General features: G+C 30.3%; 1 protein-coding gene and 1 long non-coding RNA gene across 2 annotated transcripts; one reads left to right on the top strand and one right to left on the bottom strand.

The window, feature by feature from the left end:
- Positions 1-5,162: 5,162 nt before the first annotated feature.
- Positions 5,163-8,338, bottom strand: LOC137820537 (ubiquitin-conjugating enzyme E2 10). The gene is made up of 5 exons (XM_068624674.2): positions 7,754-8,338; positions 7,576-7,654; positions 6,451-6,578; positions 6,055-6,159; positions 5,163-5,518 (listed from the first exon to the last, which is right to left on the bottom strand). Exons 2-5 carry the CDS (start codon positions 7,643-7,645, stop codon positions 5,375-5,377), a joined length of 447 nt encoding a protein of 148 aa, XP_068480775.1. The 5' UTR covers positions 7,646-7,654; positions 7,754-8,338; the 3' UTR covers positions 5,163-5,374.
- A 595-nt stretch (positions 8,339-8,933) lies between these two features.
- Positions 8,934-10,786, top strand: LOC137820536 (uncharacterized). The gene is made up of 2 exons (XR_011082647.2): positions 8,934-9,335; positions 10,260-10,786. It is a non-coding gene; the product is annotated as an uncharacterized LOC137820536 (long non-coding RNA).
- The last annotated feature ends 27 nt before the right edge of the window (positions 10,787-10,813 follow it).

Below are 10,813 nucleotides of genomic sequence, written 5' to 3'. Positions count from 1 at the left end.
TAATTGTAGAGTGCTGCTGCAGTTTTCATTTACCTCACCTGACATTGACAGGTAATGCAGTTGAGGGAGTAATTGAACTGTTTGACAAATCTGTAATAAGCAGAAAATTCGAACGAAAGTTTTGAGTTTTCTTTAAAAATTCAAAATATCTTCACTATAGGATAGGATCCAGTGTCGGTGTTATTCTAACCAACAAAGCCCGTTGAAGTTAGTAATAAAAGATGGGCTTTAATTAGACCTTCATTCTTTTAAGTCTTTGGGTCATAACGAATTGAAGGTATTTCTTCCGCCATTTTATCTCCTCATCAAATAGGTAAAATAACTAAATATTACATCTAATTGGTTTTTATTTTAGAAAAATCTTTTGAAACACATTTCTATAAAAAAAAATATATATATATTTTTTGAATTCCGAAAATTATTTTAAAAAAATAATCTTTTTCAAAATTGATGGGGTGCATGAAGCACACCGAATTGGTTTCTTTTTCTCTGCAGCGCATGTAAGGTTCAGCCCAAATAAATAAAATGCAAAGTCCAGAGAGTTAAGTACGGGCCCTGACCCAAAAAGTTAAAAATGGACCAGGTTGCCCTCTCTGTTGAGTACGTTCTTTTTACATAATTTCACAGTTTTTTACAATAATAAAATTACCTTCGGCTGGTATTTATTGTTTCCTTAGAATTATCTTTGCACTTTAATTTTTCCTAATTTTAATTGTTTACTTTTAACTTTTGAAGTATTTAAATTAAGTTTATTCTCTCAAATTTCCATTTAATAATTAATAAAAATAAGGGAGTAAGCCACATAGAAATCTTGGTACCTAGGATTGGATCCAGATGGGACTCAACATCCTACGTTAGTGAAGGACGATCACTCCCTAAGGTATGGATTCTCATAACTCGTTTCAACCGATCTATAATTCTCACTAAACTGTTTATCATAATCCAAAATTCTTATAAAATCTAAGCTTATACTGAAAGATAATCCATAGGTGCTCCACGTGAGTACTAGGAAATTCCCTTAAACCATAATATAAATAATGTGTTTTTGTTTTATGAATTTATTTTTAATAATGATATTAGCGGAAACACGGGTGTTGTTATATAAGTGAACATTTTTTTAAATATTTTTAAAAGTTTTTTTATGTTTTCTTTGTTATAGATATTACATTATAAGCTTATAATAATTATAATTTTTTGAATTATACATGAGGTAAATTTACTAATATCACTACAAATTTTAATATATATTTCGAAACACATACTCTAAAAAAGAAAACAGTAATATACACTCTCATGATTTTGTAATAATAAATTATTTCTTAGGTGGGGAGACCAGACAAAAATTAGTGTTCAAGATCTACTTGAGTTTCCATGTTTCTATAAGAATTAAATCTTTTGTTAATAAATTTATTTATTAAATTATATCACAATTAAGTAAATTTATATTATCTAACTAAAAAATATAATTTGGCTTTAAGGAGTCTTCCTAATTCTTTGTAAAAAATGTAATCCATAATTTTTTGAGTTTAAAAAAGTTACATAAAAAAACTAATGTCATGTATTTAGACACGTTAATAATATATAATTTATTATAAAAATATTAAATAAATAATAACAGCTTTATAATGTAGATATTTATTTGCACAAAGTTTTTTTATTATAACAACTATGATTTGATATTGAATATTTTTTTTTTTATACTATTAGAGGAAACCACGAATTAAAATATATGTATGATTATATGTAAATTTGAACAACGTAAAAAATTAGAAAGTGCATACTCGGGTACGTATATATATTACATGTAAGGTCTCCTTGTATTTTACGTTACTTTTAATATAACATATAAGTATGATGAAATTTACTTAGTATTTTGTAAAATAATATATAGCTAAGTAAAATATTAAGATACGCATATGCTCATATGTCAAAGATAAACAAAAAACAAAAAACATGATTTTAAGATAACAAAATTTCTTTATGAACAATATTTTTTGTCAAATTTCCATCTTTTCTTTTACGGTGTCCTTCTTTAATAAGCATTTGTGTAGAAGTTTGATAAACACTTCATGACAAAACAACATATAGTTGACCATGACTTAAAACATGAAATTGAAGGTAAATTTCAACATTGAATATAATTTGTACTTGTGATTTATTTATAGTAAATACAAAACTAAACTTCACATGAAATTGTATCCTAATAAGCACAAAGGGGAGACCAACACTTTCTATTGTTTTATGTTTAATTTTTGATAATCTTTGTCTAACATACTGACCTGTCAAGATTTCAATGTTTAACATGTTCATGTAGAATCCACGATACAATAATATTGTCTCATTATATGACCTATATTTAGGGTCTATGTTTCGCAATAACATTAACGGTACAACTTTTTTCATTTTTAAAATATGAGATGACAAGTCACACGGAACAATGAAGTGTAAGAACTCGTGTTGGTATAAATCATGTGTGTCTCTTTCAACCTCATCAAATGACAATAAATTATGTTGTTCACTTGGAAAATGATCGATAATCATTTTATTAAGTTATTCAACATTATCATCTTTTTGGATCCAATATGGCTCTCTAAACCAAGTAAAATGCATCCCCTTTATGAAATTCCAACTTGAATGATGTTTGTTGTATAAGTTTTTGTATTGAACTCTCTCTTTCCCATGATATTGCTTGTTCAAGGGATATTTTTATCATATCATCAAGATTTGTATATTCAATCTCATCTCCAATGCGCATGAAATGTTCTGCAAAATTGTGCATGTTTTCTTGTAAATGCAATATATTTGTGTTACTCCATAAAGAAGACTTAACTATAAATGTAAAAATTATTTATGCTTACGGGTAATACTTAACAAAAATCTCCTTCTAATATCATCATTTTTCTTCCAAATAGAGCATCACAATCTAGAGTGTTTTTAATGATTGATCTAACGGCTGAAATACATATTTTTTTAGTAATGAGCGTTTCATCATAAATAATTGCTCTAAGAATAGTACATTTTATCACCAAAATTTAATTTACATTATTTTAATAATTTACTTATATTTCTCTTTCAATTTTTTTCAAGTGTCGCAATATTTGGGAAACGCACATCAATCTATATCATACATGTAATTACAATTAGAGCATATATGAAAAGTTTGATGTTATGCTCCAGATATATTTTTATTAACTGTGTAGATGTATTAACTATGTGACAAATGTTAATGTTGTGACACATAATTTTATAATAATACTATTGAAAAATTATGTAGTTGTTATTTAAAAAATGTATTTAATTAATTTTATATAAATAAAGTTATTCAATTATTTATTTTATTAAATAAATAATAATATTTTATTTTATCGATAAATGTATCAAATATTATAAAAAATATTTTTGAATAGAAAATAAAATATACTACACTAAAACATCTTGATATTTTTTAAACCAAACTTCCAAAATAACCCTAGATGCACAGAGACAAACTTAAAAGAAAAAAAAATAAAAACATTTTTCGTAAAAATTTAAAAAAGTAGGATGATAATTGTTTTGATGAGGGCACATGTAATTTTTTTTTGCCAGAGATTAAACAATTTTGCATTATAAACAACTCTATTAAGCCTTTCATGTCAACCTTTTTTTTTACTTGTTATTGTGTACCCTATAAACACGTAAGAGCATTGAAGTGGTGAAGGTAACTCCAAGTACAAGGATTTATGATGGATTAATGATTGAAGTCCTTACAAAGAATCCTTCTTCTATAATTAGTAGATGCTTATACTCTAATTACAAAGAAAGTGTCCACACCCTCTTTAAAAAGAAAAGTGATATACAGCTAGGTCATCGTCAGAAATATTCATCAAGCATTGACACCAAATTATGCATTTGCCTATATAAGCAAACGGTTTAAACATAGTAAAAATGATTTTTTTTTTAGTGCAGTCATGAGCGGACAGATATACTCTATCACTTTTAAGTAGGGGTGGCAAAGGCATCAGCCCGTCCCGCATTGGCTGCTTGGTCCGCATATTTTTTGTTTTTTATAAATTAAATATATATATATTTTTTATATTTTGTTTTTAAAAAATTATTAAATTAAACTTATATATTTGTTATTATCAAACCTAAATTCGTTTTCTTTCTTTTCAAACATAATCAAACATTAAAACATTAAACATTAAGATAAATATCAAATATCACTATTCTTCCACTTCCAAAACATTAAAAATACCTAATTTCAAAACATTAAACATAAACATAAACATTAATTTAAAAACATTAAACATAAACATTATTGACATGATTGTGTTGTGTTTCTTTCTTTAAAATTTTGTGAAAACTTAATTGCGTTGTCTTGTTGCTAAGTGCCAATTTTTTTTTCTTGCGGATTAACGGACCGACCCGTCCCGTTGCTAGCCCGCGCAGGTTGCGGGTTAATGCGGGTTGAAAAAGTCAGTCCGCTCCGCGTTTTTACCAACGACCCCACTTTGCAAATCCCTACTTTTAAGTAAATATAATATTTTTTTAATAAATGATATTTACATTTCTTATTAATTTCTCTTATTTTATTTATAAATTTGTTAACTACTTTAATTTTATATTAAATTTAAACTTTTAATTTTCATAATATTTTATTTAAATTTTAATCAATACTTAAATAAAATAAAAATAAATATCATTTCATTAAAATATAAAATTAAAAAGTGAGTATTATTTATTACAAAATAAGATAAGAGTTAATTACATATCTAAAAATGACAGGAAACGAAAATATTTTGTTAAAATATAAAGCAGATAAATATTTATTTAAAATGAGAAAAAACATAGGCCACACATGGTTTTTGCCCACCAACAGATAAGACAAATGTTAATGCGCATTTTTTCGAAAGTGAAGTACAAAATTTGTATAATAAAAAAATTACAGGATTAAGGTGTTGTAAAACATAAGGACCATTATAATAAATAACTTACGACAATTTAACCTCCTGATCATGTCATTAGCATTGAACAATGGTAATTTTTTATTTTATTTTTTAAAACACCTTAATGTTTTTTACATTGATACACGCTGAATGTTTGAGAAAAGTACCATGTGATGAGCAACTCTTCAATTGAACGGAAAAAAAAAATAAGAAACATGCAATGGCACCACTAGAAGGTTTACAAATTTGAGAATAACATTTGATTTGGGCCACATTTCACTGTTCTAAATTACCATTTGAAAACAAAGAGTAGGATAAACGTTTTCCCCCTTTCATCTTCAAGTGGAGGGGCCTTAATCATAATTGAAAACAACAAATATTCATACAAGGGCTGAGAGGCCTAAACACTGGAAGTAGAAAGGCTCTCCTTCACACATACCACAGGTCACTTAACCCATGGCATATTTCTGGGTCCAGCTTCTGGCAGTTGACTCGTACTTGTTCCTATCTGTCTTGTACATGTGGGCGATTTCGGGGACCAAAGGATCATCAGGATTGGGGTCCGTCAACAGGGAACAAATTGAGAGCAACACCTAAACATGGCAAAGACAAAGTAAACAATGCTGAGTTGCAATTCAACATACTGTTCTCAACAAGGAATAATTAGAACGGTGACGTTTAAAACCCCAACTACAAGAGCCAAATAACTTTTGGCTGCTTGAAAGAGTCAAGCATCAAGCTACATATGGCCGTTCCTTCCATGACAATTACTCAATTGACAATATCATTCCAAACTTAAAACATCCATCTGGACTCTATTGTAAAGAAATACAAACATTTTAATTTTTCATTTAACAAAATGATTTTACATCGTTCAACAAAAATTGACTATAATTATGAACAACCTTTGAGGTCAAACATCTTTAATGATACCGTGACACATGATTAGATGATAGCTTAAATCAAGTTAAATATTGTATATCAAAATTGAATACAAATATTAGATCATGTGCAAATAAAGCTGCCAAAACATCAAGTTTAGGCAGTTTTTGAAGTTGGAAGAATGATTAAAAACATAGTTTGAGGAATAAAGGATTATCTTATTATGTAAAATAAAGAAGAAACAGACCTTGGAAATAGTTAGCGCAGGGCTCCACTGTTCCTTCAAGATGTCAAGGCAAATGCTTCCGTTGCTATTAATATTTGGGTGAAATACCTTAGTCCTGAATGCTACCTGAAAGGCATTCACAAGATCAGCTGAAGGACTTGCACAGCACAGGGCTCATGACGATATAGAACACAGAATTTGTTATATTCACAGAAAATAGAATTCTCATTAAAATTTTCAACAATATAAACACTAAAGTTTGTACTATTTTGAAAATTGAGACCAAACAATAAATTTAATTCTTGGGTGAGAAATGAGAGTTTCAAGGAAGCATTCACTGTTAAAAAGGTTCCCTTAGAACATAAAACTCCAAACAAGATAAACAAGTGGAAAAAATTATTATGGCATCATACAAACCTTGGGTGGCTTGAAGGGATAGTCTGGAGGGAAATGAATAGTGACTAGGAAAACACCTCCAGCATAAGGACTGTCTGGAGGACCCATAATTGTTGCTTGCCAGTGAAACATGTCTTCAGCAACAGGTCCTGCAATGTTTTAAAAAACAACAGACAAAATGTGGGATGAGCACTAAGTTATTCTAAATATCAACAACACATAACTAGATTGGACACATTCCTAAGGCCCAATAGACAAGCACATAATAGCATCTCAGGCTCTCAATCAATTCCTAAGTCCGAAATCGGATTTCTAACAGGTTTATCCAACTATATTTATAATAACTTCAAGGATTAGTAGTATGATTAGGAAACAACAAAATTATAAATGTCTTCAAAATAAACCAAATCATATCCTCGTAATAATATGTCATTAATAGTCAATTTGGCAATAAAGATCTAGGTCATATGACTATCTTAAAGAGATTTTAACCTAGCAGATAAATTAGTTTGGATCACCCCTCTAATCAGGTTGGACAATAACACAAGCAGCGATCCAAAATGAGGAATAAGATTTATGAATACCAATGATCACACCGATTGTTGGTCATACTTAGAGAGTAACAACCACATGTACAACCGCAGTCCTCAACTGCAGGAAATCCAGTTCCTTATTGCTAATTTAACCATGAAACACACAGCAAGGCATCGGGTAACAGAGGCATAATCCAGAAAATAATACCATCCTTTATCAGGAAAAGAAACATTTAAAGCTTAAAACACGCACAGAATCTGTTTCAACGAAAAAGAAGAATATCACACATCCTAAAATGTACTATAGCAATAGAAAAAAAAATTGAACGTCCCACAGCACCACCCGATCATCGGAAACGTCCCCAATACACATACAAAGATTTTAGTTGATACCAAAAACTGAGCACAATCGATTCATTATCAACATCCCCAAATCATGCCTAGATCACTGTTACCATACAGTAACTACAATCTACGCACGGTTAAACAATTGTGCGAATTTCCAAAATACCATACACGATCATTCAGCCGTAGCAAAACAGGGATCGTATAAAATTCTTTAATCGAAACCAAATTTCCAAAACAAAACGAAAAAAAAAGTTAAAAAAAATACCGGCGCTGCAAGAGGTTGGTGGATCCTTCTGGAGATCCTTAAGTTCCTTCAAGATCCGCTTCGACGCCATCGCGAAAACCTAACCGAAATCGAAAATCAGGTCAGAAATGAATTAGCCACAACGCAAGAAAACATAAACAGACGAATAGATCTCGGTAGATAGACATGATTACGCTACCTTCTCCTTATTCTTATCCTTGTTCTTTTTTTGTTTTGTATTATTTTTTGTGTGGCGAACGAGAGAGAAAGGTAAAAATGGAAGATTGTGAGGGATTTGGGGAAGGGAAAGAGCTTTTATAAATGTCTGGTGCTGCTGAGAGGAATCGATCCACTCTCTCTTGCCTTCTTCCTTCCCCCTTTCCTTTTTACAATTCTTTCTCCCCTCTCACCCTTATTTATTTATTTATTTTTTTCATTGCCTATTATTCTTCCTCTTTTTCTTAATTATTATTAATCTTCTCCTTGGAAAAGTAGGTGACCGGGAAGAAACAGTAAAATAAAAAATTTATTTTATTTATTAACATTACTAATATTATTTTTAATTAAGAGGACACATATAAAGAATTATTATGATTATGAAAAAATTTCAAATTTACTTCCTTATAACAACATAAATAATTAGCTTATTATGCAAAATCATTTCCAAGTATTTTTTTTTCTATTAAGAACAATAAAATTAACATTTATCTTTTTTTCCTCTTTTCCTTTATTCAAATCATCATTCTCTTACCCCATTTTTTTTTCTTCCTTTCAACCATCTCCCTCCGTCCGTAGACGCATGAAGGAAGCATAAGAGAAGGGTTGTGGGTCCCTACTTAGCGTTTTGTGTACGAAATCCATTCCCTTTTCCCACCCAGGGTCAAAAAGTGCCACCTAAAACAAACTATCTTTCTTTCCAATCCTATCCTATTCTTCCTTAATCAAAAATATTCTAACCGTGTTCCTCTCTCTCTCAATGCTTCTAAGGCATTCATATTTTCTTCATTACTTATTAATCAAAAGTTAGGGCAAAAAATCTACTTTACCATATTACCAACACCACATAATTATTAAAACATTATTAACTTTATGTGTGCGCCTGCATTATTGAATCTTATTAATAGATGCATGTACCATACAAAAAAGCAAGGAATAAATCCCAGTAGGTAAAAAATAAAATATTAAACATCATTTAATACTTTTAGAATAATTAAGATTTGCTTATATTATAATTTTCATTATTTATAATAGAATGATACACTTTTATTATTCAATTTATTTCATACATGGTTTTCTATTCTAGTTTTCTTTGCATATAATAATTGAATAGTCATCTGACATGTGCTCTAATTTTCTGCCTTATCGACATGTTATTCTAGAAACTTCTATTTTACAAATCAGTGGATTTTGACTGGAAGCAGCATGAAACTGCGGAAGGTGACAAGTAGAAGACCCGGTCAATTTTTCTTCCAGGGATATATGTTTCTCTTTATTAATTATTAACATTATTCGGGTGAATAAAAAAAAAGAAAGAAAAAAGAGAAATTGGACAATACCGAGTGAGAGCGCTAGAAATAATGAACGAGAGCCAGCTGGATGGGATCCACTGGACCAACACACGGTTCAACGCGAGTGAGTTGACTCTTTGATCTCAACTCATAACTACTCTTCCAATCTCAACCTTTCTTTCTGATTTTGCAAACACGGAAGGGTCCAGATCGACGATTCCAAAAACGACGACGTTCCCGATGATGAATCCTCTCCGGTTCAACGCGACTCTGGTATGACTCTGGTAGCTGTATAAAATCATTGATTATGTATGAGTATTCTAAGGAATTTGTTACACTATTTGAAAGATATTCGTTGACTCCTATAAAGATCAGTATCCCATTTCTGAAGTCCTAATACTCACAAGCATGAAAATGTCACCGCTGTCTATACACACTGTATACCTGCATGTCCCGATTTTTTTTTTTTTTTTTTTTATATATAAGAGTTTTCAGTTAGTTAACAATATATAAGTTGATTATACTTATTTATAAAGAATTCTAAAAACATGATGGAAGTCTATTATACTAATGAAATGATTATCTATGAATGAATTCTAAATTAGTCAACTTATCAGCATACTCATATCCTTCACGAAAAATATGAGTAATTGTTCCACAGAAATTAAGACAAGTATTCCATAAAGCATCCATGGAATTTAGTCTTAATAGAGCACAAACCAATGTTTTACTTTTCTGTTGAGTGTCTCTCAGTTTTAGTTATGTAGGACAAGAAGCAGTTTACATTTTTTTTCCTCAGTTTATAATGTGATTTTTTTATCTGTATGTCTTATGCCCTTTATTTTAATAATTTTTTTTGTCGATAAAAAAATTACATAGTTAGACTTGTAATAACTTAAGCCTTACTTCAACATTTTCTATCCCCAAGTTTTAAATTGTTTCTAGTAAGTTGTTTTATTGTTTATAGACGTGGTCCATGCTGTATTCCAAAGCTGACAATCAAGGACTAATATGTGTTCACAGGATGTGGTTTCCCCTAACCAAATATTACTTCAACCCTGCAAAATTTACTAAGTTTAATTAGTTTTTTTCTATGGTCTTCTTTACAATTTTTCTGAGTATGGTTTTCAACCATTACCACGAAATTTTCGTGACTTTAATCTAGCACTAAATACATGTTCTGTAATTCCTTTTTAGGTTTGAGTATAATGCAGAATCCGACTTGGTTAAGGAGATTGAAATTTAAGAAGTTGAAGGTATGTGGAGGAAGCTTTTCTTTAGTTGTCTAAGGGAGAATTTTATTGCTGCTGTTGGACATGCGTAAGAATTCGGGCAACAAACAGTCAGATGTTAGTTGTCTCCTAATTCGTAATTCCGGTGGGAAATTTTTTGACCCAACGAGCTCTCTGTTGTAGTGGACAAGGCTCATACTTTATGGTTCATCTTCGTGTCCCAAAAGTCTGTATCATCCTCCCTTCCTTTCGTCGAAAGTACAGGAATTAATAAATTTTTCCAGTGTTTGTTGATGGAAGGTTAAATGGGGGGACATCAACATATAGAGCAAACTTCTTTACGCTGATCGTACATATTTGTATAATGGAGAAGAATTATGAGCGTTCGACATCTGGCAGTTTTGTCTCCAATGTTATTTTTCATCTCCCTCTTAGCATGGCAGTTTTTTCCCCCACCAGTGATAAAAATACTAGCCGTTTAGTTTTGAGTCATTTGAAAGTTGATTGGTAAGATTTTAG

This window comes from Phaseolus vulgaris, chromosome 9 (assembly GCF_051622355.1).
Source record: "Phaseolus vulgaris cultivar YP4 chromosome 9, ASM5162235v1, whole genome shotgun sequence".
In the NCBI taxonomy this organism is placed as follows: domain Eukaryota; kingdom Viridiplantae; phylum Streptophyta; class Magnoliopsida; order Fabales; family Fabaceae; genus Phaseolus; species Phaseolus vulgaris.
This window is presented reverse-complemented; position numbering and strand designations above follow the sequence as displayed.

Excerpts from the sequence above, each read along its gene's own strand:
- LOC137820537 (XM_068624674.2), bottom strand. The coding sequence starts at position 7,645 with ATGGCGTCGAAGCGGATCTTGAAGGAACTTAAGGATCTCCAGAAGGAT. Across the intron at positions 6,579-7,575 it reads ACCAACCTCTTGCAGCGCCG|GACCTGTTGCTGAAGACATG; the intron begins GTATTTTTTTTA and ends AAAACATTGCAG. Across the intron at positions 5,519-6,054 it reads CTGCGCTAACTATTTCCAAG|GTGTTGCTCTCAATTTGTTC; the intron begins GTCTGTTTCTTC and ends TGCCATGTTTAG.